Here is a 27,686-nt window from a genome sequence, read left to right as displayed (position 1 = left end):
TGGCTGGATAGTTGATTGGTTAACTGATTATCTTTTTTATTGTCCAGTTGGTTCATGGAGTAATGGAGTGTTTGTTTAGTTGATTAATTAGTTGGCTGGTTTGTTGGATTTTTAGTTGAGATGGATGGATGGATGGATGGATGGATGGATGGATGGATGAATGGATGGATGGATGGATAAATAATAACTTCAGTAGTCGGCTAGTTAAGTCATTGATTGACTGGGTGGCTGGTGACTGGCTGGGGGACTGTGCCTTCCAAGGCACAGTACTTGAGCCTTCCCATCACTGTTGGCTCACGTTGGCACTCTGGTTTTCTGTCCCAAGCTCATGATGCCATTACTTTCTATCTTTCCACAGGCGCTAGTCCGGCTCCCTCCCCACATTTCACAGTGTGATGAAGTCTTTCGTTTCTTCGAGGCCCGACCTGAGGATGTCAACCCCCCAAAAGAGTGAGTGGAAGTTCAGGCCTCTCCTATGTGCTTGAGAGGTTGATCCAAAGCCGAGGCCACCCCAGGGAGGCTGACGATGTGGGAACACAATTGAGGGGGAGCTAGCAATGCCAACCCAGCTAAGGAATGACATGTCAAAGGAACAAGGGACTGTTTATTCCTCAGGCTCCTTTTTGCCAAAGATTGCTCCTAATTTCTCTTTGCCCTTGTGCTGGAAAGTGAGGGTGTGTCTACATTTGTGGAGTAGGTGTTCCTAAAACTCTTTTGTAGCTCACAGACTTGTTATAAGGAGCAGACAAAATAGCAGAAAACGTGACGGTCCTGCTGCTCAGGTGCGTTCAGGGTTAGCAGTCATTGCTCGTAACTGTTAAGGTTACAATTTTCCCAGCTGACATGCAGGCACAGGCCGCACATTCTGCCCAGGAGGAAAACCCACCTGCTGAAGAGCTGGGCGCTGCCACAGATTGTGTACGGATCATAAAAAATAACGAAGAATTTCCAAGATTGCTTTTAGCTGTAGCATTTTATGATTGACATTAGTAGCCCTGTTGACACAGTTGAAAACTGTGGCCCAGTGAGGTCAGCTGGTTTTACCAAAGTCACATGGTTGGTTGGGTACATGACAGGTGTGAGACTTGGAAGTGCCCAGTGGCCTGGGAACCAGATGTCTCCTCATTTGGAGAGAAATGGCAGAATACACTAGAGTCATGGTGCCCTGGGCCTGGCAGTCAAGATGGCGCACCTCATCATTCTGGGTTCCCACAAATCTGACTAAAGTCCAACCTCTCTCCTCAGGGCAGCTTCCTCCTCTACAGCCCCCACCACAGGCTCTCAATAGAGAGAGAAATCATTTCCACTCAGAAATCGGTGGGCCAAAGAAGGCAAAGAAAGTAGCCAGGGAAGGGTATTGGGTAGGAGAGAGGGTTGGGGACAGGACTAAGGAGATACTCATTGATCACCTCACTCCTTACCTGTTCCTCTGAAATCTTTAAGTAAAGGGTAGGTGAGGAAGAGGCAGAGGGAGGGTGGGAAGGGAGTGTTGATGACTGAAACGGCAGGTGTGTAGCCACAAAAGCAGCCCACCTGGCCTCAGACCCCTGCAACTGCCCCTAGTGTTTGCCAGTCAGCTAAATAAATGGGCCCTATTTCACTGAGGACCTAATATGGCAGAAGGATGGCCTTTTGCTCATCTATAGAAGGCCCTCAAGGAAAGGTGGAAACCACACCACAGCCCCTGAGTTGTGTGTTACCAGGAGAGTGGGGCATGGCTTTTTGGGGCCAGGCTCTGGGTTCAGGTCCTGCCATTTAAGGCTCTGAGATCTTTGACCATTTGTGCAGTCTCTCTGCACATGTCCTCCCATCCCTAATGTGAGATGATGCTTTGGCTGGGTAAAAGGGTTCACTGAGATAACGCAGCCAGTGCTACTGACACAGGTAGATGCTCAATTCTGTTGTCTAAGAAGCCTGGGGGACAGAATGGACTGTGGCTCAGTGCACACTGCACCCCACAGAGCATAGCTTGGCTTTGCAGGGATAAGTTGGAAATCTTTGGCCTCCAGGTCATCCTGGCAATAGGGGTTAGCCGCCTCTTTCTTGAGGTGGTATCTGCCATCGGGGCCAGTCCCTCATCTGTCTGGCAAGAAATGGGCTGAAGAACAGGAATCCCCCACAGACCTGAAGCTGGAGAAGTGGTGTGAGCTGAGGGCAGACAGTTGGAAAGACTGCTCCTCCCCTGGCCCAGTCCTGTCTGCGTTCTGCCTCTGGGACCTGCTCAGAGACCTGTGCTCCCTAAGAGTGCTTGCTGTGCAGGAGCCCAGCCTGTCCATGACCCTGGGTAGACAGGCTGACCATATATCAGCCAAATGCCCGCCTGCCTCCCTCCCAGAGACGCATGCACCTTCCCGGGCCACTGTGCAGCCCCCGCTCTCTCCTGAAATGTAAACACGGATCTGGTAACAGCATATTTTGACTCCAGGGCGACTGCAGAGTGGCTTATCAAATTATCAAAGCCTGTGGATTTAATTGGAATTTTGCAGATAACCTCAGTCTCTTTCAAGTGTGCTACTCTCAGGGAGCCTTGGGATTTCATGGGGCAGAGGCAGGGGATGTCTTCCTTTTCCATCTTACAGGGAAGACAAAGTCTGCGACAGCGCAGGCTTGGTGGGGGAGGTGAGCAGCAGCCCCTGGCTTTGATCCCTTTTCTGGCTTCTGTTTGGAGAGCCAGGCCCCTCGGTGGCAGCCAGCGGTTGATCTTCAAGATCATTGGCCCAGCGCAGAAAGGATGCTCTACACAGACGCCTCTGATGGGCTTGGCACAGAGCCATGGTGGTCCTGCCTCTTCATGTGGCGACCCCAGGAAGGTTGCTGTGGAGTCCCATGTCCCCTCCTCTCACTGTGAACAGTGACTGCCACATATCACTGAAGGGTGCAGAGTGGTGCTGAGCCTTGTCGGGACCCCTGGCTCAGACTCCGAGCCCCCGCATTCTTGTAGACTAATTTCTGTGCATCACATCTGCCACCCAGTGTGTCAGCCAACCCTGTGGGCACTCTCTTCAGAACACATCCGTGCTAGACCCAAGTCTCCCCATCTCCCCTGCCTGATCCCCCCTGCTTCTGCCTGGCTGCCTGTGATCAGATCATGTCCCTCTCCTGCTCCAAATCCCTCTGTCATTCAGAGTCCAGTCTGCCTGCACCTGCCCTCTAAGCACACCTGTGGCCAACCCCAGGCTACGCAGTTGCGAAGCGTGGGCAGCAAGACCTGGCTTGGCACGCTGAGCCCCCAGGAGAGCCCCCCAGCCTGCTCCACTCTGCCTTCCAGTCTTTACCTATTAGCTTCTTGGTGCAGCTGGCCCTGGCCTCCCTGCTTGAACTCGCCAGCACTTACTTGCCCCTCCCCAGCCTTCTCTTCCTTTATAGAAGCAATTGTCTCACTTGTGACCTGTTCTCTGACTGCTGTGGTCTGAATGTGGGAGCCCCCCCCCCGCCCCAAATTCAGTGTTGGAACCTAATACTCAATGCAACAGTATTAGGGTGAAAGGCCACTAGGGAGTAAGTCACAAGGGCTCTACCCTCACAAATGGGATTAGTGCCCTCATAAAAGAGGTTCAAGTGAACCTCCTTGCTCTTTCCACCATGTGAGGACACAGCTGGAATGTCCTACCAATGAGGTATGGGACTGCACTAGACACCAAATTTGCTGGTACCTACCTTCATATTGGCTTTCCATCTTTCAGTGATAAGCAGTGAATTTCTGTTGTTCATCAATTACCTGGTGTAAGATATTTTGTTATAGCAGCCTAAGCAGACTGATACTATCTGTGTTTGTTTGTTATTTGTCCCTTCCACTAGAAGGCATGCTCCAGGTGAGTAGGAACTTGGACCTCCCCTACTCACTGCTACATGCCCAGTGCTCAGGGTAGTCCTGGTCCAGAGCAGATCATCAGGAAGAATCTGTCGAATGAGTGACTGATGTCATTCAGTTTTTATTATAGTCTTACATGGTAGTTATGACTATGATGTGATTTTACACATCATGACTTTTTTGGTACTGAGAATTGAACCTATGGATGCTCTACCACTGAGTTACATCCCCAGCCCTTTTTATTTTTATTTTGAGACAGGGACTTGCTATGTTACTGAGGCTGGCCTCAAACTTGCAATCCTCTTGCCTCAGCCTCCCTAGTAGTTGAAATTACAGATCTGCACCACCAAGCCTGGCTCAGACTTACTCTTTTAACCACTCCCTAACCCAACTCCTGGTTTATGTCTCCAAAAGTTTTGCAGCACCTCAGCTGCACCCCTCCTGAGCCAGGGCTGGTGGAGCCTCCTCAGTTCCTTTGCAAGGAGGGTATGTGTCTTAGTCCATGTGAGCTGCTATAACAGAACTCCCTAGACCAAGTGGCTTACGAGCAACAGAAATTCATTCCTCACAGTCTGGAGTCTGGAAGTCCTAGATCAAGCCACCTACAGATCCAGTGTCTGGTAAGGACCTGCCTCTGGCTTCATAAGTGGCCATCTTTACCATAGCCACCTCTCCTCCCATGGTGAATAAGCAAACAAGCCATCTGGGCGCTCTCTCTCTCTCTCTCTCTCTCTCTCTCTCTCTTAAATATTTTTTTTAGTTGTGGATGGACACAATATCTTCATTTTATTTATTTATTCTTATGTGGTGCTGAGGATTGATCCCAATGTCTCATGCATGCAAGGCAAGTGCTCAACCCCAGCCCCTCTGGGGTCTCTTTTATAAGGCACTGATCCCTTCCATGAGCACTCCTCCATCGTGAGCTAATCCCCTCCTAATACCATCACTCTGGCATTAGGATTTCATACATGAATTTAAGGGGAACACAGGAAGTGTTCTCATTTGGAAGATGAGTAGGAGTGTAAGTGTGTGCATGGGTGTGTGTGCATATGCACACTGGTGTCAGCCTCCTGACAAGGAGGGAGGAGCAGAGGGGGAAGGGACGAGTCTGCCTCCTTGCTCTTTCCCTGTCCCCTGCACAATATTATTTCATTTAACTCTCAGAGTACCCCATGGAGGCGGAATTATTGTCCCCATTAGACCAATGGGGAAATGGAGGTGGTGGCAGTTACAGGGCCAACCCCAGGCTACACAGTTGAGAAGTGTGGGGAGCAAGACCTTGAACCCAGGCTGCCTGCCTGGGAAGCCTGGCCACCGTCCTGTCAGCCCATGAAGCTGGCAGGAATGCAGCCTGGGTGGACTAGCGTTTTTTCTGACAATGAGGGTGAACCTGACCAGGTGAGGTGACATACCTCATGTTCCCCAACCCGACGTCACCCCTGTGCATGGTCTCCCTGCCCAGCAAAGCATCCTGGGGCCAACACCGCACTAACCCAGCCCCCGAGGTTTGCTCTGTTTGAGCTCCGGAGTTTCTCTCCCTGGCTCCTAGACAGAGGGGTCAGGTGTCATCTGGCCTGGCTGCTGCAGCCCCAAGGGATACCCCTTAAGCAGGGAGCCCCTCTGCTCTGATCTCCCTAGAAGCTGCTGGACATGTGGTGCCCTAATGGCCAATGAGCAACTAGTCTGGCAGGACCTACACCATGGTTAACCAGCTGACCCAGAAATCACCCCTTTGTGTTCCACTTTAAATCCTCATCCGATGCAAACAATGAATCTAGAAGGTTCTCAGAGGGAACTCAGAGCCAGGTGTGAGGATGCAGCTTCCTGTTGGAGAAGGATCAGGGCAGGTGCCCCACCCCCCAGGCCTGTGACCTGCCTTCGCATCTCTGCAGTGCCCTGGCCCCCTGCCACTCCCTGGCCCTTAGCTTGCCAGCTGCCGGCTCCACCCCCATGCTGTGCCCGGCTCCCCCTCCCCGGAGCAGCCGCCCTCCCCAGCCACCTGGGCCTGAGCCTGCTCTGCCCTCAGACTCCAGCTGCCAGTCCAGGGAACCCCCCCTAAAACCAGCTACCTCAGGCTGGCACCAGCCACCCCAACTCTGCTTATGGGTCTCTGTGCCCCAAGGGCCTGATACCTCATAAGTGTTGTTTGATTGCCGATCTGTGCCCAAGCAAAACCAGGCCATTGAGCTGTTATACACTGGACTGCCCCCCACCCCAGGGGCAGACCTGGACTGCCCTCAACCCTGCTGGTGGTCAGAACTCTGGTTCAGAGGCCAGTTCTGTTCCTTGCCCCTGGTGAGTGGCACAGCCCATCCATGCCTCAGTTTCATTATCTGTAGAGTGGGATAACAGTTCCTGCCTCAGCCTGAAAAATGTGACAAGACCCCATCTCAAAATAGAAAAGACTGGGGTGTAGCTTGGCAGTGGAGCACATGCCTAGCATGTGTCAGGCCCAGGTCCCCAGTACTGCAACAAGAAAGAGGAAGGAAGGAAGGGAGGGAAGGAGGGAGGGAGGAGGAAGGAGCCTGAACAACACTGGTACAAGCCAGCACCCAGGGTCTGCTATCATTACAGCAGCAAGGGCATCTGTCTGCATCCCCACCCCCCATATACATTTATCCACCACTGAAGCCACATACTTGCCATCTGTCCCCACAGAGCTGTCGTTCCAGCCTTCCGTCACCACTGCTGGCCTCTGCTTTTAGGCCAATCCCATGGGTAGGGGTGCACCAGGACTTAGTACCCCCACATTGCAGACAGGACATGGAGGCTGAGCTGGCATGCCTCCCTCTTGTCACCCAGTGTCTGCTTGTCCAGCTGGCTGTCAGCTCACAACTAGTGACCTCCTCTGTGACAGCCCTGTGGCATGGAAGGTGGTCCGGAGGGTGTCCTGCTTCCTCCTGCCCCCTCTCAGCTCCAGGCCCAGGCCTGTCCCTCAGCTCATGTCTTCCTGTCCAAGCTAGCCAGGATTCTGATTAAATTCTTGAAATTGCATGAGGAGCAGAGCCTTGCTAAACTGGTTTTTGTTCCTCAGCCCCAGAGCCACAGAGCCACCCTCTGTTGTGGCCTGGAACAATGCCCCAATGTTCCGAGGGACCCGGGGTGAGAGGCGATGGGCCTTTGCCAGATCAGGATCACTCCTGCCCCATCCTGGCAGAGACCAGCTTCCATCAGGGCCAGGGGCTGGGGCACTGCTGGGAAAGCCCCTGCCCAGCCCTCTGAGGCAGAGTCCACCCCAACATCCTTGCCACCTGCCCTGCCCTTGGGACACAGGGACAGGCAGAAGATAGGGGGCATCCCATGAGGAGGTCTGACGCGGCCAGAGTACTGGGGTGGAAGCTGGGCCAGGGATGGTTAAGGAGGCCGAGGGGCTGGCCTGGAGGTGCTCAGGCTGAAGAGGCCAGATTCCAGGACCTTCACCTCTTTGCAGACATGTCATCCCCTCCCAGCCCCCACCTTGACATTCCGGGGGGGATTGTGAGGACAGACTCCAGGAGAGGAGAAGGGAGGGCAAGCCTGGCCTTGGAGGCCCAGCAGGAAGACCCAGCTCAAAGGCAGGTATGGCAGCACAGCCGGGCAACACTGGTCCCAGAGGATTTTCGGGCTTGTCCTGCTCAGAAGGCTGTTGGTTGCTGGGCTTGTGTCTGACGGCTGACATCTGGGGTTAGAGTCCAGCCTGCCCCAGTGAGCAGCACCGATGATATGGCCTTTCCTTCTCTATAAGTCGCAAAGTCATAGCTCAGATGCAGCTAAGGGTGACCTGAGGTGACATGTGTGGAGCACACAGCAAGGTGCTGAGTCAGGTCCTCCTCCTCCTCCCTTCCTCTTGGGGGCTGGGGGTGGGCAATGGAAAGTCATAGGGAGAGCCCTGGAGGGAGGGAATCTCTGCTACAGCCTTCCCTCACTCAGCAGGTAGTTATTGAGCACCTACTGTGTGCCAGGGACTGCGAAGGCCAATGAACGCAAACCTTAAGGCCGTCATTCAGTTAAAAATCTTAAACTGAGTTGAATTAATGGCTGTCAACACCCAGCTCTGCCTGTGGCCTTGAATGAATTACTTCTCTTCAGGTCTCAGTTCCCGCATCTGTGCACAGGGCCAACCGAACCACTGGGCAAGGCCGTTATGGGCTCCAAGGGATGCTTATAAAATGCCTCTGGCATCCCTGACCCGTCCAGATGCTTAGTCAGCAGGCCTGGGCTTTCTTCCCCCTCTATCCACCCAGGCCAGTGTCCAGAGGAGCTGCTCATCAAAGGCATGAATGGAAGTGGGTGGGGCTGAAGAAGAGAGCAGGACAAGCCCACTGAGACCTTGGCCTCAGGAGCGCCCCCATGCCCCCCATGCCCCCCCCCCCCCCCGCTGTCCGTAGGTGAGGCTGCTCCCTTCACCCCTGTCCTACCAGGCACCCTGCTGGCACTGGGAATCTTGGCATCCCACATTCCTGTCCTGGATTGGGAATTTGGGTAGAGAACCAGCCCACCCCATGCTTGCCTGAGCTCTGGCCAGACCCTCATGAGCAGGACGGTTCAATGCACCCTGCTCATCTGGTGAGGGATATGGGCCAACCTGTCCTTGCAGCTACCCCGTAACCTCCTCCCTCGCCTCTGGCCACTGCACAAATAGCTTCTTTATGCTGATGGTTGAGAGAGCCAGCTGGATCTAGAGGCTGTGGGTCCGAGGGAGGCTGGGAGAAGAGGGGCATGGAATTTTATGTAAGTAAATCCTTCATCCTGGGTGGTCAGGTGGCAAGAAGGTGCCCACAGGAAACCATCTACCCAACTTGAAAGGGACATTAGCTCTGTGGAGCAAGGACTTCCATGGGTCTGCTGCTGTGCTGGGCAGACAAGCTGGAGAGGAGTGGATTCAAAGCTGTCTGGGCTCAGCTCCTACAGCTAAAGCCCACGAGGACCACCTCCACGGGCAGCTCTGGGGACCGCCTCAGGGTTTTCAGTTCTCCCAAGCAAGGGCTGGAGAGAATTATCAGGGAAGGGTCCTGTTATGGAGGAGTAGCTGGGTCCCCCATTACTTTCTCAGTCTCATGCTTTCTGTGTTTCCCTGAATCCTCAGCCCTGGGTGGGTGGTCCTGGTGTGCAGGTGCCCAAGGTCCCCACATGCCCACTCCTCACTCCCAAGGCCCACAGTGTCCTCTGAAGCCTCTCAGAGCCCTAACCCTGCTCTGCTATTGACTCGTTCCTGGTGGCCTCACTTCGCCTGAAGTCATCAGGGCTGCCCCCTGAGTAACTGTTCCCTGGGCAGAGCTGGAGCTACAGCCTGGGTCGTGGGCCATTTGGAACAGGGATCTCTGTTGCCTCCCAGGCAGGAAGCACTGGGTCAGTCGAGCACTTTTTGAGCATCGTTGTGAGGTGTGGGGACTGGACACAGCTGAGCCCCCACCTATGGGAAACCACAGTCAAAGGGTAAGGACAGCATTCGCAGGAACCCCTGGGAGAGGAAGCAGAGCATCATAGGTGCCGGCCAGAGCCCTGGCTCCTCCAGCTCCCTCTGAGTGGCCGGGGAATGTTGAAACTCCCAAAGCCAGAGTTCCCGCACATATTAAAATGGGGCTTAGCACCGCGGCTGATCCAGTGGGGAAGACAGAAAAGAAACAAGTGGTTATGTAGGTACAGGGCCATCTGCATCAAGGGGCCAGCCTGAGCAGGTGGGCGGGGGGTTCCCCGAGGAGGTGGCATCCAAGCTGAGACTGAGGACAGAACCAGGGGGTGGTTGAGGGGGGCCTCCAGGCCAGAGGGAGTCCTTGAGGCTGCAGCAGCTTCCAGGATTGGAAGAAATTCCGTCTCCCTGGAGGATGAATAAGGGGATTTTCTGAGAAGAGATGGGCCTGAGGCGTTCATTAACCATTTCCATACTTCAGCATCAGGTGAGAGTGCAAAATCTGGGAATCTGCAGGGTCCCCCCTGCCACTGACGTTCTATGTCTTTCTGGACTAGTTGGCTATTCTAGTGGTCCAAGCCGGCAGCAGGCAGGGTCTGGAGTGGGACTGCTGGCTGTGGGAATGGGAAGCATTCATAGACAAATGTACCCATTTTGGCAGGCACCTTCCCTGCCTATTGAGTCCAGCAGCCAGGTTGGGTGGTCACCTTGAGCATCATGGAGATCATGCAGCCCCTTCCCCATGATAGGTTCTGTAACTTGGGTCTTGAGCTTGCCTGGAGTTCCCACACCATTCTAACTTTGCATCCCAAGCCACTCAGTTGGAGACATTTGTGTGTGTGGCTCCACCTGGTGGCAATAGTGGATGTTACAGCTACAGAGCCTGCAGATCCAGATGATTGTCTGGCAAAGGTGTGTGCCACAGCTTGAGCGTGATTTGCCTTGTTTAACCAGCAGTGCTCTTCCGTGAGGCTCATGATCCTTTTTGAAAGTGAGAATTGGTTGCTCAGATTGGTTCCATATCCTCTCAGCTAGTAAGTGGCTGAGGCTGCATTCAGAACCTAAGACACCCAACACCAAGTCTGCACCCCAGACGACCACACAGGGCTGCAGAAAAGAGAAGCCCTTGAACCACGCTAGGGTGATTAGCTCTAAATTTCAAAATGAGACCTTTCACCTGACAAAAAGGGCTCCCTGCTTGCTGTGGTGACCGGGAGCTGCTAAGCTGAAGGTCGAGTGGAAGGGACGTTCTATGGTTAAGGATCTCTTAACGAAGATCCAGGCTCTTGCCCAGCCACAGCCCTGAAAAGATACAAAGCTCAGGGCACCCCCAGGGCCAGCCCAGGCTCCCCACAGCAGCTGGTTGAGACTCTTCCCTTAGCTCAGGGGCCTCCCTGCTCTGGAGCCAGACCTCTACAGAGCTTCCTGGTGGGTACAGGCTCCCATGTTAGAACGGACAAGGAGGCTGGTTCTGGAAGCATCCAGAAAAGCCAATCCCCCTCCCACAAATCACAGGCTGAGCCCTTAATCCCCCTCCTACCCTCTAACACGTGGCCCATTTGCCACCCAGAGAATGGTGAATCACAAGGACCTGCAGATGGCCTTAGGCAACATAGCCTAGAGCTCCCAGGAGAGGCTGTTTTGGTGGAGCCTGGCTCGGTGTTAGGGCCAGAGGGAGATTTTTTTTTCCCTAAACAGCCTTATTAATGTATAATTTACATACTATCTAGTTTACTTGTCTTAAGATTCCCTTATGATTATGCATTTCTAGTTGTGCGGCCATCACCACAGTCTAATTTCAGAACATCTCCATCACCCCCAAAAGGATCCCAGAGGGAGGTTTTCAATTCATTCAAAACTCCAGTGTTTGGGAGCTCCAGTAGCATCCCTCCCTCTGCTCCTACCTGAGAAGACAAAGTGCTGTGTGCAGGTACTGAGTGCCTTCCCCACCCACTCTGGTTGCTAGACCTCCAGGAATTCTAGCCGCTGCTCTGTCCCTTGCACAAACTGCTCCAAAGCCCAGGGATAGGCCTGTCAGATTACTGGTGCAGCCCTAAGGAGGGCTGACCTTTGAGTGGAGGCCCAGGGTGGAGGGGATATGTACCCATTTTGGTGGGCACCTTCCCTGCCTATTGAGTCCAGCAGCCCAGTTGGGTGCTCACCTTCAACTTTATACACAGCCCCAGGTAGTTAGGCTCCCAGGACGGCAGAAAAAAATGCCTCAAATGCAATGCTTAGTCTCTCGAAACTTCTCAGAAGGCCGGCAGGCACAGGCAGCAGACTAACAGGCCAAGCCACAAAGATGCCCAACTTGTACCCAAGTGGCAGGGGTCCCGGCAGCCCAGTTATTTAGCAAAAAATGAGAAGCTGATTGTCAGTTTGGTTTCTTATGATCATTTTTCCCTCTCAAGATGCTCCCAGGAAAGAAATGGCAGAGTGGTTAAGAGGAGTGGGGCCTTGGAGTTACTGGTCTAAGCTCAGATCCTGCTTAGGTCCCTTGCCAGCTGTGTATCAGGTGGGGCAACCTTTAACCCCCACCTAAACTGCACTCGCTCACCCCTACATAGGCCACCTGCCCCACCGCTGCCCCCGCCTCCAACACTGGGCCTTAGGTGTGGCCCATACCAAGGATGTAATTCAACAGCTCAGCATCCAGCTTCCCTGAGAAGCTGTGGTTCCCTGAGGACCAGGACGGCCTCTGTCTGGGCCTCACTGTGTTCCTCCAGCCAGCTGAAGGCTGAGCACAGTAGATGTCCAATAAATAGAGGTGGATGACTCTGAGCCTCATTATCCCCAGGAATATGACAGGGACAATCGGAGTTATTGTAAGGTCTAGAAGGGTAATGAGAGCTATTTTTTTGAATGCTCACGTGGGCCAGCACTTTTCTGAGCAATATACCTGTTTTAACTCTTAGGTTTACACCTATCCTATGAAGAGGGATAGTTATTTCCCCCAGTTTATTCATAAAGCCACTAAGGCAGAGAAGTCACATGACTTGCAGAGCTGGTAAGTGGCCACGATGGGCTGGCTTTTTGCCTCTGGCTCTTTCTGGCTCTTCCCCATCCTGCCATGAAGTTCAGCAAGTGCTTGGCACAGGGTGGCACAGGGTGGCATGGGGTCATAATGACCGGGACCTGCTGGTACTAATGCTATTGTTGAAGAGCAAAGCCAGAGACACAGATAAACAAGGCCACAAAACAGCATCCTGCTGGCAGCTGTGTGGCTTGGCGTTTCTGGAGCCATTGGAGCAGGATGTCCTCACATCTCTAGGGTGCTGTCCCAGTGAGAAGTAAGAGTGGGAGGTCACCTCCAGTCCCAGTCTTGAGAGCATAAAGTTCCTCAGACATCATCCATCCAGCCCTGGCAGGTTACACGGCCCAGACAAGGGGACAGATTGGCCTGAGGTCAGAGACGCTGGACCAGCCTCAGGCATTTTAGCTCAACGTCCAGGGCTCTTCTTGGCTCTTGGAGCATCTCCACAGCTGGTGTGTTGGAGGCTGCCCATGGGCCCAAGGTAAGCTCATAAGGAGACTTGAACGGGAGACAGATAGGAGGGCCCCTGATCTGCCTGGCCCAGAGCAGGAGCTACGCCATGCTGGGGTCTGACTCCATTAGGCAGAGGCAGATTCCAATTAGAGAAGCTGGATCTGCAGGCTGAAGAATGGAAATTCTAGGGGCACCTCGGCCTGGGCAGGAAAAGTCACTTGTGGACCTAGCTACCTGGTCAGGGACCTCAGAGAACTGCATGGCTGCAGGCAGGTGCTTTGGGAGCCCCAGGACAAAGGACATATCTCCCCCATGTCAGCTCATACCCTGCACTATGCCCAGCCCTACCAACCATGAGGACATTATTGGTCAGGTAGGGGACACTTCATGTTCCCCGAGACACAAAATAATTCCAGGAGAGGTACATTTCTTGGTATGGAATCCTCCAGAAGCTGATCTGAGGTTGAGGATTCAAGTTTGTCTGGGAGGTGAGAGCAGGAGCCCACAGTGCGGTGTAAGACAGGAAGGGAAGCAGCGGGCGCCAGTCACCAGCTTTCCCCTGCAGGGCCACCGCAAGGGCAGGGTGCAGGGCATCCACACACCCGTTTCCAGCCCTTCCACACAGCAGCCAGGGGGGCTTGCCAAAGAGCCACAGTGAGATCAACTCTGGTGGCTTTCCAATGTGCTTCGGGTAACTTTCAAGAGCCCTTGGTGTCCTGTGACTGGGGAGCCAGGTCCCCAACCCCCATCTCCTTAGCTCCCAACCTTCCCACCTCTGCCATCTGCCGCTCATGTTCTCCTTTGCCCCTCACCTCCTCTCACCTTGCCTTTCCTCATTCAGCCGCCTTTCCTCTTTCGTTTTCTGCATGGCTCCCGTGACACTGCATCAGTTTGCTGACTTGGTGCCTCTGCTCCCCAGGGGCAGGGAGTGAGCCCGTCTAACCTGTGACCCAGAGGCCTGGCACCCAATAGGTTCTTAGCACATCCCTGTGAACTGGGAGAGTACCAGGACTAAGTGAGGCAGCTGGCTGGTGCTACAGGGAGGGGCCCACCCCCACCCCCACTCCCACCCAGCTGAGGCTCCAGGCTGAGACCTTTGTCACTCGCTGAGTGTGGAAACTAGCCTGTGATCACCTGAGGTCGTTGCTGGCCAAGGTTATCAGGAAGTCCCACCTGGAGGAGGCCAGAGCCTGCATCTCTCTTCCCAGGAGGGCAGCATACCATGGACAGTGGTTGAACATGAGGCCATCAAGCAAGTCCCTTAGAGATGCTCCAGAGGGGGGCACAGGGGACCTTGGAGAGGGTGTGGGACCTGTTGGGGCCTTGCCTCCCAGGGGACTTCTGTAAAACGGGGATAAGGGAAGCTGCCACATAGGCACATTGTGAGGACACAACAGATTAAAGTGTGTCCGGGTCTCGGTTTGGTGCGTGGCCGAGGGAGAAGGCTCCCCAAACGCAGAGCTCTCGTCATAACAGCCAGGGAATAACACACCGACACCAGACGTACTCCCCGCCCGCCTCTGGGAGGGCCACTCCCAGGTGGCTCCATCCTGGATCTGGCCCTCGGCTTCCCTCCCCTTGTGTCCAGTCTGGAGTCCAAGGGCTCAGGCCTGCTCCTTGGCAGCAGAAGCTCCGAGGACATTACTTGGTGGAGGATGGAGGCAGAGGGCCAGGGCTGACCTGCTGGCCTCTGGAATGGTGTCCTGGTCAGCAGCGACTTCTCTATAGTTGCCGTTGGACCCACCCAGAGAAGAGGGTGCAGCGTGGACAGGACACAGGTGGAGGAGGACAGGGGCAAGAAGGGTCACCAGGGCTCCCAGGTCGCCCCTCCTGCCACAAGAGGGACACAGGCTTGTGTGTGGCAGGGAGCAGGTGACGTTGCCGGAGCCTTGAGCCAGAGGCCTCGCCTTGGGGATCCAACAAATCAGGTGCAGCGTTCACCCCTCAGCCAAATAGAAAGGGTGACGATGGAGAGCAACAGGAACTTTCATCAGCGTGGTTCTTCCTGGCAGCTGAGGGGACCCGCATCCTAGCTCTGTCTTTGAGGGGCTGACAGTGACTTTGGGGTTTTACAGAAAGTGGGGTGCCTAGCTGGAGGCTTTTCACAGTCTCCAGAGCTGGGATGTTCATCAGGTGAGGCCTGCCCATCTGTACCCAGGATCGGTCCAGTGGGGCCCTGTGGGCATAGGAAGGTCACTGTTGCCTGGGGGTGGGGGTGGGGTAACCGCCACTTATGGTAAGGTGCTGTCAGTCAGACCTGTTATTCCTGGAGTCCAGGGCGACTCCAGGCAAAGGAGACAGAAGCAAAATGGAGGCAGAGATGCCAAATTTTTAATCCCGCTTTTAGCCGCCCATCAAACGTTTGTAAGTGAAAGTGAAGTGTCTGAGTCCGGGTTAAGGTGGGACCCAGTCCAATGACCTTATTTTTACAGTCAGGGAAAGTGAGGCACAGAGAGGGCTGCCCCTGCCCAGGCCACACTGCCTGTTCAGGCAGGGCCAGGCCTGGAACTCAGGTCTCGCGGCCCCTGGGCGGGGTCTGTCAGGGCTCCCCGGGAGAGCCCTCTCCTCCACACGCCAGGAGGCAGTCCCCAGGCGATTGGGAAGCCCCCAGTCTGGCTCTGGAGCATCCCCAAGTTCCATGGGCACCCAGGCCTTGGCTGAGAGCCCCTTTGTCCTGCATTTGGAGCACCCGCTGCGCGGAGCGTGGCAGCCGCCTGCTCTTTGTGGAGCAGCCTCATTAAGTCCGCCTCTTGGCCCAGCAGAGAGGGTGTCCGGGCTTGGCCGGTCATTCCTGTTGCCTGGATGAATCAGTGAGGGCCCAGGCCCTTGAGAGGACCATCAGCCTGGCTTGGGCTTCAGTCCCCAGCTCTGCCACACCCAGTTCTGCCACCAACCAGCCCTGCCACCAACCAGCCCTGTGGCCCCGGGCTTCTTCATCTATTACAGACACCCCAAGCTTTGCGGGGGGAGGGGGGTGAGGCTAATCTCCCCAGGGCCTTCCCTCCTCCAGCAGCCTGCCCACCTTCCTGGCCTCTCCCTTGTGCCTCTAAATGGGAAGCAGAGAGCCCTTGGCCCAGCTCCAGTGTTCCAGCTCAAAGTTACACCAGGACTCGGGAGTCAGAGGCCAGGAGCCCAGGAACAAGCCCCAGGCCTGTGCTCAGCAGCGGGGCCTGGCTGTCTGTCTGTCACGCAGACCCGGCACACACACAGATGAGGCTGTGAAGCTCAAGAGCAAAGCAGTCCTCTGTCTCCCCTGAACAATCCCCACGTTGCCACCCCAGCAGGGAAACCAGGACCAGACTCTGATTATCAGTCACGGAGGTGATGCCACCGCTCTCCATGGGAAATCTCTCCCTACAAACATCGCCAGTGAGTTTCTCCCCACAAGTTCCTTCTGAAGTCTGAGCCAGCTCCCCACACTGTAGTCCAGCCCCAGATGCATGTCCTGCTCCCCCTGGTGTCTGCTTCCCTGAGCTGTCCAGGCCCTGTGTTCCTCGTGTGACCCCCACATCCATTCCTGCCTCTGAACCTTTGCTCACGCTATCCCTTCCACCTCCAGTCTCCTCCCCACCTCTGCTCTAACCTTCTAAATACGTCCATCTTCCAGGGGCTGGCTCTAGTCCTCCATTCTCTAGGCAGCCTTCCCCAACCACCCCGGACCACTCTGATGTCCCCGTCCTGAGAATTCCTATACAACGCACTCCTTGACCAAATTTGGGGGCAGCTAATCACAAAGTGTTGTTTCCTGGATGTCTGTCTTGTATCTTCAGTGTGTTCTTTAAAGCAAAACTGTTGTCTTCTGCTTCAAGCACAAGAATGGGTCCACAGCAACCTATCTGCCAAGACATGGATGAATGATGGATGGTGGATGGGTGGTGATTGATGGATGGAGGGTAATGGAAAATAGATGAATGGAGCATAGATGGTGAATGAAGGAAAGATGTATGATGGATGAAGGATGGCTGGTGGATAGATGGAGGGACACACAAATGAAAAAAGACAAGGAGGACTTCCAAACATGGAGGGCTCTTGATGTCCTTCTCTTGGGACTTCATAGTTGAAACCAATAACCACATTTTATTGCCAGTCCTTCACTGGGTCTGGCATGCAGCCCCCCCAGAATCCAAGGAGCCCCTGAGCTAAGAGGAGGCTGGCAAAATTGGAAGTAGGCTCTCAGGTAGCCTTGCTAACTCACAGCCCTCCAAGGCAATGGGCTGAACGAGCAGTCTCCGCCCTGTTTTCCCTCTAGGAAATCATCTGTCTGTTTCTGCCACTCCTGCTTCCTAGATCCTCTCCCTTGTACTGCATGTCAGAGTCCCCTTCTGGGTGGGACTCCTTGGAATGCGCATGGATAGGAATCCAGGCCTATCTGTTCTCAGGGTCCTAATGTGGCACCCTGAGATTGCAGCCAGGGTCTTACACTGTCCATACCCACAAAGGTGGGCTGGTCAGCACCTGCCATATTTTGGCAACCATCCACTCTCCAAATCTAGCCCTTCTTATGAACCCAGGCTGTTGGCTGGGGTCCTCTCCATGTGCCCAATGGTGTCCTAAAGTTTTGCCCGTTATCCCTCTTAATCCCCATAACAACGCTGTCAGATAGGAATGACTTACCCCCTTTACAACTGAAAGTACAAAGAGGTTAAGTAACTTGTCTGCATCATGGAGTCATAGGTGACCGACTAAACCAGGGTTTGAACCCACCCCTCTCCCTCTTAGCTCTCTGCTCTGAGGTCCAGACAAGGTAGAGTCCATCCCTGGGCTGGAGACACTCAGGGCCTTTGCTCATAATGGTGGGACAAGTCAGTGGAGACAGACAGACAGACAGTGCTTTGTCCTTTCACTGTGGATGGAGAAGTGGTAGCAACCCTCTTGGATGTTTTGGACACAAGTTAAACTCCCAGGGGGTTTCTGGGGTCTGGGATAGCCATAGCATTCAGACTGTCTGGGACACAGACTGGGGGACCCAAGACCCCTTCCCTCCCCAGGAATTCAGAATTTTCACCCAGGGCAGGAATCTGGCCTCTCTGGGCTAGCCGCAGGGTCACAATGGGACCCATTCTCAGAAGCCAGGGAAACACAGGCTCTGCAGAGAAAGGAGGGATTCTTGTTAAACACAAGAGCCCTCAGTGCAACAATTTAGACCAGGGCACAAATGGGGGCAAAGAACGGCATTCATGCCCCTCTTCTGCCTTGCCTGGAGGTCGCTGCCTCTCCAGACCATTCCGTGAAAAGGCCCTCAAAAGCCAGAACAAAAGCCCGGCTTGGGGTTAAGAGCAGCGGAAAAATCCCCTGGCTCTCTCCAGACCCCAGCTGACCTGAAGCCCCTTCACTCAGACCCTCCTAACTTGGCTTTGGAAGAACATGATGATCTTGCTATATGGGTCTCCCAGAGGATTAGAATCCTTACAACGGCTCCATGGGTCACTGGGAATCTTCTCTTTTAGGAGTGGACAATCTGAGACCCAGAGGATTTGTTGGTATTTTTTAAACTTTTCTGCCACAATAAGAAATACATTTCACATCACAGCCCAATACAGATAGATAGGTAGGTCGTCAGACACCTGAAACCAGAGCTTCCCAATACAGCCTGCCAATGAGGGACTCCTTGATTATTTCTTATCTATTCTGTTTTTAAAATGCTTGTTGGAAGCTGGGCATGGAATCCTTGTACCTTAGGAGGTTGAGGCAGGAGGATCTAAGTTCAAAGCCAGCCTCAGCAATTTAGTGAGGCCCTAAGCAACTCAGCGAAGTATAAAAAGAGTTGGGGATGTGACTCAGTGGTTAAGCACTCCTGGGTTCAATCCCCAGTACCAAAAAAAAAAAAAAAAAGGAAAAGGCTTGGCAGTGCACCCTGTAATCCAGAAACTCAGGAGCCTGAGGCAGGAGAATTGCAAGTTTGAGGCCAGCCTTGGCAACTTAGTGAGGCCCTGTCTCAAAACTAAAAAGGGCAGTGATAAAGTGTCCCTGGGTTCAACAATTCCCACCTACAAAAGGAGCTCAAAAAGTGGTCAAAATCCTTCAGGTTATCCCCTGGCCAAGGTTGTGAGCTTTCTCTCCCAGCCCTCCTACTCTAGGTAGTGCCCATGTCCCCAGCCACTGTGTGGCTCTCAAGGTCACCCCAAGTCAGCTATCTGGCACCCAGCCAATCTCTCGAGCAGTTCCCAGCAGCAGCAGGCCCTGCAGACAGACATCCCAGGCCGAGTGGCCAATGTCAGCCAGCAGACAGCAGGGAGAGAACACGGGGCTGGAAGTCTATGTGTCCTCCTCTGCCAAGGCGCTTGCTGTGGAGGGAGAACGGGGCGGGAGCCACAGGCTGTGGGGCTCAGTCAGAATGGCACTGTCAGGGACTCTGCCCCCTTCCCAGAGCTGGGGATACTGGAGTGGGCTTGCCTCTTCCCTCCCTTGCCTTGGCTCCCGCCTTTGCCTCTCACTCTGGGAACCTTGACCACAGGATGGCACCTCCTTTCCCCAGGGACAGCCCACTGCCTGCTGCTAGGGCATCCCCTCCTGCAGCCCAATCCCTGGCTGGCAGGCCTATCGGGAACATTCTGGGTCAGGGAGAACATTCTGGGTCAGGACTGTCCATCTAGCCTCAGGAGCCTGGGCAAGCCACTTAAACCCTCAGATTTGAGGCTCCTCGTTCATAAAATGGATTAATACTTGCTCTGCCTACTTTAGAGCACTGAAGGCCAAATACTGGATACTGGGAATTTATTCTTTCTTTCTTCCTCTTTTTTTTTTAACTCTCTGGGGATGGAACCCAGCGTCTTACACATGCTAGGCCAGCAAGCTGCTACTGAGCTACATTCCTAGCAGAATTTTCCAGGGGAGGGTGAAAGGGGAGAGTCAGTGCAAAAGCAGGTTGTCAGAGGGCAGGAATTAAATACCTTTCCCTCTCCCACACCAACTGCTGCACTTGAATGCCTGGCGAAGGAGCCCATCATGTCTCTGCAAGAGAAATGAGAGGAGAAAAAGAAAGAAAGAAAGCAAAGGAAGAAAGCCGCTCCTTCCAGGTGTGTGCTAGAACAAAGATGCAGGGCCTGCTCCTGGGAAGGGTCCATGTGTCTTGTTAGCCCAGCACAGTGCCAATAATCCCAGCTACTCTGGAGGCTGAGGCAAGAGGATCACTTGAGCCCTGGGGTTTAAGATTGGCCTGAGCAATATAGCAAGACCCTATCTTTCTCTTTCTTGTGGTGCTGGGGATTCAGCCCAGGGCCTTGTGCATTGGAGGCAAGCACTCTACCAACTAAGGTGTATCCCCAGCCCCAAGACCCCATCTCAACAACAAAAACACTAGGCTATCCCAGTGTTTGGTACTGGACAGAGACCAATGATTGTCTTGGTGTCCGTGAAAACTCTGAAAGCAGGACTAGGATCACCCAGCTCCACCAACCTCTTACCAATATTCAGAGAGTTTCAGGGATCTGCAGGGTTTTGATTTGTTTTGCTTTGTTGGTACTGGGGATGGAACCCAGGGGCATTCTACCACCAAGCTACATCCCAGGTCTTTTATAGATAATCCAGGGGAAATTGCTGAGACTGACCTTGAATTTATGATCTTCCTGCCGCAGAATCCCAAGTTGCTGGGATTACAGGCATGAGCCACTATGCCCTTGTAGTAGCCAAGTTTCAACAGGCCTTTGCCATCTGGGTAGCAACCAAGGCTGGACACAGCGTCCAGGTATGAAAGAAGAATGAATGCTATCCCCGAGGTGATTCCTACAGTGCGTGTCCAGCCAGGCTGCCCCGTTCTGCATACTGCACACTTTCTCCAAAGCTCAAGGTTCTGTGACTGTCCTCATCCTGCATTTGGAGAAATAGAGGCTCAGGGATGAAAGAAGTACCTCAATAGCCAGGATTAGAACTGCAGACTGGCTGTCCTCATGCAGAGCTGACGCATCTCCCAGGAGGAAGGGCCTAGGGATGAACGCTGTCACGTGGGGTTGGGGAGTAGGGCTGTAGGCGACCTTGGATAGATTCGAATAGGGTGCTGGGTTGGAGGAATTTCACCACCCCTCTTCCCTAACCCGCCAGACCTGTGGACCATCAGTCACAGTTTGTCCAGTATAAGCCCTGTAAGTTCCATGTCCCTGTTTTCTTGGTTCCATTGGTCACTCACTATGCCTGTGGTCTTAGTCTGTCCCTGGACCAGCTGGGGAGAAGGCCAAATGGCCTTCAAGACACAGGCTGGGAGGCCTTTTCAATTACATTAGCTTCCAGCATCGCTAGAGGGAGACGCTAGCCCTACCCTCCCCTCCTCTCTTCCTGTGGCTCAGTGAGAGATGGTGATTCAGCAGCAAGTCGGAAGGTGGCTAGACTGACCTCCTGGGAGGGGAGTCACTGGTAGGGTAGGGGCTGTCAGCACCGCACCGCTCAGGGCAAGCCTTGGAGCAAAGAAGGGTTGTGGGGAGGGGGTCTTGAGCTGTGAGGGAACTGTACCCCAACAGAGGGCCTTGCCCTCCTGCCCAGGCCAGGACTGATTGCAAGGCCCTTGGGAGTGGGTGTGCCAGGGGTGGGGGCCCTGGTATGTGAGGGTTGGGGGGATTCCCAGCCACTGGATACCTAAGCTGCTTCTCAGCATATTCGGCAGCTAAAAATACAAAATGGCTTTGCTAAAAGGTGCCCAACCGGAAACCTCTAAGAGGTTTCCTATTAGGGCAGCGCCTGCTTGGGCTGGAGGCCAGATACCGAGTGAAGGATTCCTCGGCCTGCCATCCCGCCATTCAGTCTCAGCCTGGCTGCCCCCACCGCAAGCGCTTAGCCTCACTCATTAACCCCACGTGCTTGTCAGGCCCCAGGGCTCCGCCTTCCACTCTGGCACCCACTGCTGGGGGGAGGGGTGTTCACTGGGGGTTTGCCCAACCCTGCCTCACTCGCTCTGTGACCTTGACCCAATTCCCCAGGGTCTCTAAACCTTGTTCTCACCTGCAAGAGACTGTTCCACTTGCAGGGAGCGATAGAGAAGCCTTTGGTGGGGTGGGCTCCCCACTCTGGTTGAAGGCCAGGCCCGCCAAGGGATTTGTCTGGAAGCTTCTTTGGCATGCCAAGCACACTGTTCTTACTTAGTGTGGATGTGTCTTAGGGGTGGCTGGGGCCCAATGGAGATTATGCAACACTGGTGAGCCTCAGAATCCCCAGGGAAGCTTTCTGGAGATGAAGGTAATGGGGGTGGGGGTTAGCCAGCTTTCTAGATGATTACATTGAGTGGCCAGGCTGAGACTTACCGATGTGGTACCTGGCACAAAGCCACTCAGGGCATATGAGTTATGTCCCTTCTACACTCCGGAGCCTCAGTGTACTCCCCTGTCACAAGGGAATAGCCTCCCTGCCTCCCTGCTGGGAGCTAGAAAGAATCCTGAACAGCCTTCAGCTGCACGAACAATGGGGAGAAAGGGGCATCGCTGTGAGGAAGTGACCCCCTATCTGGATTGCTGGTGTCCCCAGGAATGTCGGGTGGCTGTGGAGTCCAAGCCCAGGAGGCTTCTCCCAGCAGGTCCAGCAGGAAAATGGTGGGACAGAGAATAGCTCCTTATTGTCAGTCATTCCCTGCCCTTCCCTGGTGGCCCAGCCTTGCTCAGCAAAAAAGCCTGAAAAGCTAATTCCCTCCTTGGGCACAGAGAGCCCCCTGGGTGGATGCAGCCACCATATTGTAATCTCCTCCCCATGCTTGAGCTCCAAGACAGCATTGCCAGGCAGACCTGGACAGTGTCTGCCCAGCCTCTCTTCTGGCTCAGAAAGAGGAACATGTTGGTTGGGAGTTGGGGGATTCCCCCTCTCCCTTTCCTGATGCCTTTTGGAGAAACAGTTTCAACAGATTCTCATCCAGCATTTTTTTATTCCTGCTGGTGGGTTTATAAATAACAGCCCTTCCCCCATTGGGTGACCTTGGGCACTGCTAAACCTGTTTCTTCATCTGAAAAATGGGGATGATAACCCCTTCCTCTTAGTGTAGATGGAGGGTTGGCATACCAAGGGGGTTCTCAGACAGGATAAGGGGGAAGAATAGGGATTAGAAATGAAACTTCCTAGGGCTGTGGTTAGCTCAGTGGTAGAGTGCTTGCCTTGTATGTGTGAGGCCCAGGGTTCGATCCTCAGCGCCACATAAAAATAAATAAATAAAAATATTGTGTCCATCTACAACTAAAAAAAAAAAAAAAATGAAAAAAAGAAATGAAAAACTTCCTAGACTTTGCCCCAGCATTCCAGTGTAATGGGCTCAGAGCCCAGACTTTGGGAAATATAGGAGATTGTGTATGGGCGTGTCATCCCTGGCTGTACAGGTGGATTACCTTGCAGCTTAACAAATACCCATCGGCCTAGGTCATCCCTAGGCCTCTAGAATGGGAACTCAGAGTCTTCATGAGGTTGATGTTGTTGCCTGTGATCTGTCCCTTCTCCAAGAGACTTCCTTTCCAGCAGGCAGATCTAGCTGACTAGTTTGGACCAAAGATGGACAGCAAGGAGGTATTTCCTCCAGTCTCCAGATAGACCCCATGGCAGCCTGCCAGTGTCTAAGTGCTAACACAACTTCAGCACTGTAAGCCAGGGCACAATGGCACATGTCTGTAATCCCAGCGACTCTTGAAGCTGAGACAGAAGGATCTCAAGTTCAAGGCCAGCCTGGGCAATTTAGCAAGACCCTGTCTCAAATAAAAAGGGCTCAGTGATAGAGCACCCACCCCTGGGTTCAATTCCCAGTACTGCAAAACAAAAACTCAAAGCATCTCAGGGGTCCAGAAGTTCAGTTTAGGAAAACTACTCTCCTTTCTGGGTCCCTTGAAGATTGGGGAAGGTGTGGGGGCAGGATTTGGGAAACCTGCCTGATCCTGAATCTGGGTTAATCTCTCCCTGGAGGGCAGGGGAGCCTCCAAGCCAGGAGTGGAGGTTGGGAGGGGTAAGAGTCTAAGGTCATCTAACAGTTATTGTCAGTGATAGATTTTCAATCCAGTACTCCTTCAGAAACGCAACCCCCATCCCTACCATTCCTGGCCTCCCAGTTAACCCTGCAGTGTGTTATACCCCACTAACTACCCAGATTGCCCAGCCTGAGTCTTTAAGAAGAAAGACAGTTGAGTTCAACATTGACCCCCACAGTCAGTGTTTATCCTTCACCTTTGCTGGGCCCAGGAGAAGGTGGGGGGTGGGGGAGGAAAGGACCCATAGTGTGCCCTAAGGCACACTTTAATCTAAGGGTCAAGAGGGTGGGACATGCCTGTAAATTCCAGCAACTCTGGAAGGCTGAGACAGGAGGATCACAAGTTCAAGGCCAATCTCTGCAATTTAGCTAGACCCTACCTCAAATATAAATAGCTCAAAAATAAATAGCCAGGGACTTAACTCAGAAGTGGACTGCCCCTGGGTTCAATACCCAGTACCAGAAGAAAAATAAAAATAACAAGGTTACACAAATCTGTTAAGGGGCTGGGGGTGTTGAGGAAGACGCATCGAGCAGGTGACATTTCAGTCGTGACTGGGAGGCTGAGTGGGATGGGGCAAGTGATGGAAAGAACTGGGAGGCAGAACGCTCCAGGGGTGGGGAGCCGCATCACAGCGCAGGTCCGGGTCTAGGTTTTAGCAACCTGCTTCTTGGAGCCTCAGTTTCCCTGCTCACCAAGTGCTTCGGCAGCGGCTTGCACTCCTCGGTCCTCGGAGGATTTGGGAAGGTGAACCCTTGTTGGCGGGCCGGGCTGGGGCGTGGCGGTCAGGGGTGCAGGATGCGGGGCGGGGCGGGGCGGGGCGATCGCTCCCGGAGGCCGGGCTGGCGGGGCCACCCGCGGGCAGCGCCGCGCGCAGTGCGTGCAGCTGCGGAGCGCTCGGCTTGCTGAGCCGCGGGCATCACATGAGCAGAGGCGCCGGGACCGACCGCAGCCCGCTCGTGGGTGCCCCGGCAGCCTGAGACCCGCAGCCCTGCGGCCCCCCGCCCGACCCTAACCATGTCTGTCTGTTGTTGCTTCTTTTTCAGAGATTATGGCAGTTCCAAGAGGAAATCAGGTAAGGGAGCCTCCGGGCGTTTTTCTCTCCAACCTCTCTGCCCCTTGCATGTGCCCGTCTGATCCTGCGGAGGACTTTCTCGGGGGTTGTCCTTGCCCGCTGGCGCCTTGGTCCTGAGAAGCCAGGGATATTCCAGGTGCCCCCTCCTTAGCCCTTGCCCCCTGAGATCTCTCCCACCGAGTCCCCTGGGCTCCCGGGTGGGAGCGGGGGGGGGATGCCTGGGGAGTGTGGGGTTGTATCGTGACGGGTCCAAGCCCCCACAACGACGGCAGGCAGATCCCTCCCCCTTCCCCCGGGCTGCGGTGGCCACTGCTGGGCAGCTCCTTCCCGTGGTGCGGCGGTGGTGGAAGGGTTAATATAGAGACGGCCCCTTTTCCCCTGAGAAGGGAGATGAGGACTGGAAAGGGGTCATCCTTGAGTGACTTGAGTTTTTAGCGCCTGTATGGTGGACCTTCCCCTCCCCCAGATGCGAGCGCGTTCTCCTTGCTGCAAGCTGGGGGCTCGGCTTGTTGGCGGGCGAGACGCGTGGGAGGGGGCAGCCGGTTCTGCACAGGCCTGACAGGTGCCCGGGCCCTCCCGGAGTTTGCGAAGTGGGCGGAGACTAGGAGAGCGAGGTGGGGCAAGTCCTCTGGCGGACACTGCGTGCTGTGCGCTGACCGCTGGGGTCAAGAGTTCTCTAGGGGTGCGCGAGACTGTTCTTCCAAAAGGCAAATGCAGGGGTGTGGGGTGTGGTCCCCAGGAATTAGGGCTCTGTGTTCTGGGGGTGGGGCAGGGACAGACTGGAGCAATCTATGTTACCCGTGTGTGGCCCATATTTGTGAGATGTGCATCCTTGGGCAGCCATCTGAGGGATCTGGCCTTTGAGAATGTAGGCAGTGGCTTGCGCAACGGCTCTTGTGCCCAGGTGCCTTGGTCTGGGTACAAGAAGAGGTTCGTGTGCCTTGAATGATAGCACACAATTGCGATGTGAATAGGGATAGATGTAACTGCTGTGTTTGTGAGTGTGGGTACCGTTTCTATGTGTTGCACATAGAGTGCTTGCTTACCTGCTCATCGGGAGGAGGAAAGTTGTGCAGTGATGTGTGTGTTGGGGGTGGACATGTGTCGTCCAGATAATTGTGTGCTCCGGGGGTACATTTACTTGTCTGGGTGTGAAGGCTAGGGGTGTGTGCCAGTGAGCTGGGCTAGATCTGGTGGTGGGGGCTGGAGTGGGTATTCAAGAGTATTTGTGTACCTCTTTGAGACCCATCCGGTTGTGAGGAGAGGTGTGTCCATGACTGTCAGGTGGGTGTCTCGGGTTCAGGTTTGCCCGCCCACTGGGGCAGAAGGGCATTTCCTCTTATGAAGAGGAGGGTGAGGAGCTGAGGGACTGTGGCCTCATCTCAGCTGTCACTTCCAGGCAGAGCCCAGATGGGAGAGCTGAGAGGGAGGTACAAGACTGGGATTGTGTAGTGTCATGACACCCCCCCCCCCCAAGAAACCTGCCCTGGGCCTCAGAGGTATAGTATACTGGTTGAGCCCGAGTTCAAATTCTTCCTGTGTGTGACCTTAGGCAAATTTCTTAATCTCTCTGTGCTGAAGTTTCCTCATTCTCTTTAAAACAAAGATGATAATAGTAGAATACATGTCACATGCAAAATATTAAAGAAGTTAATGTGAAATAACCCCTAGCACAAGGGTTGGGGATTTAGCTCCCCGGCAGAGTGTTAGCTTAGCCTGTGTGAGGCCCTGCATTCATTTCTCAGCCCTGGGAGGGGGACTGAGGAGTAGTCCCTAGCACATAACTAACTACCTAAGTTATCAGGTAGACACCATCATTGTCATCATCACCTTCTAAAAAAGCCCTGGGACCTACTCCTGGCTCAACTGTCATCTTAGACAAATCCATTTTCCACTCTGAACCTGTTTCCCCCTGAAAAAGCTAGGTCCTCTGTCCCTACTCCACACCCCAGGCTCCTGCAGCTTAGCTTTTGAGTGGCTTCCTAAGCAATCCAGGGCCCCACCCAAGCTGCCTCCCCCAGGAAAATCCTCCTCCAGTTTCTGTGCCTTCTGCCTTCAGGCCAGGAAACGGATGGATGGAGAAATTTAATTTACATTTGGTATGCTTATGATAATGGCCACTTAGTGTGTGGTAGAAAGTGCCCTCGCTGGAGCCAAGCAGGAGAGTCTGACTGCTTTTGTCTGTGACCTTGTGCAGATTTCTTACCCTCCTGTACCTGTTTTCTCCATTGTAAATTAGGATAACAGTTATGCCTACCTCGTGATGGTTAACTTTGTGTGTGTGTGTGGGGGGGGGGTTACATGCTAACTTGAATGGACCATTGTCCCCAGATATTTGGTCAAGCTTTATTTTCAATCTTCTGTGAGGCTGGATATATCCTGTGAGTATGTCTCTGGGTGAGATTAACGTTTAAATCAGTGGATTTTGAGTAAAGCAGATTACCCTCCTTAATGTGGGTGGGTCTTATCCAATCAGTTGAAGATCTTACTAGAACAAAGACACCCTACTCCCACCCCCAGCAAGGAGTTCTGCCAGCAACTTATATTTGAACTCTACTGAAGCTCTTTTTCAGGCTCCTACCTACCAAACCCCACCTTCAGTGTTCAAACTCACCAACACTCCATAATCACTTGAGCCAATTCCTAAAATAAATCTCTTTTTCTCTATGTCCCCATGATATGGGTTCTGTTTCTTTGGAGAACACTAGATAAATTTCACCTCTTGGTAATAGTGAAGGCCAGATCAATTAATATCCATAAGTATGCCTAGAATATTGCCTGCTTCCTAGGAAGCTCTCCCAAGGTGTTAGCTGCTATGATTTAATAAGCATCTACTATGTGCTAGGAACTTTACATGTTTCCTCACTTGCTGCTCAGAGTGATATCACATGGTGGCGGGGGGGTGGGGGGGTTCCCATTTTGTAAATGAAAACCTGAGGTTCCGAGGGGATGACTGCCCAGAGTCCTGGGGAAGTATAGAATTGAGTGCATGTATAGGGCTCTGT

General features: G+C 53.7%; 1 protein-coding gene across 2 annotated transcripts in view; it reads left to right on the top strand.

Moving 5' to 3' along the window:
• The window catches only part of Sh3pxd2a (SH3 and PX domains 2A), a 215,985-nt gene that overhangs the window by 106,828 nt on the left and 81,471 nt on the right, over positions 1-27,686 (top strand). For both annotated transcript variants that reach the window (XM_076835002.2, XM_076835000.2), the window contains exons 5-6: positions 359-450; positions 24,653-24,681. In XM_076835002.2, the coding sequence (XP_076691117.1) occupies positions 359-450; positions 24,653-24,681 (121 nt within the window). The remainder of the gene's footprint in view (positions 1-358; positions 451-24,652; positions 24,682-27,686) is intronic.

Source organism: Callospermophilus lateralis, chromosome 15, assembly GCF_048772815.1.
Source record: "Callospermophilus lateralis isolate mCalLat2 chromosome 15, mCalLat2.hap1, whole genome shotgun sequence".
Lineage (NCBI taxonomy): Eukaryota > Metazoa > Chordata > Mammalia > Rodentia > Sciuridae > Callospermophilus > Callospermophilus lateralis.
The sequence above is the reverse complement of the archived record's forward strand: the minus strand, read 5'-3'. Positions and strand labels throughout refer to the sequence as shown.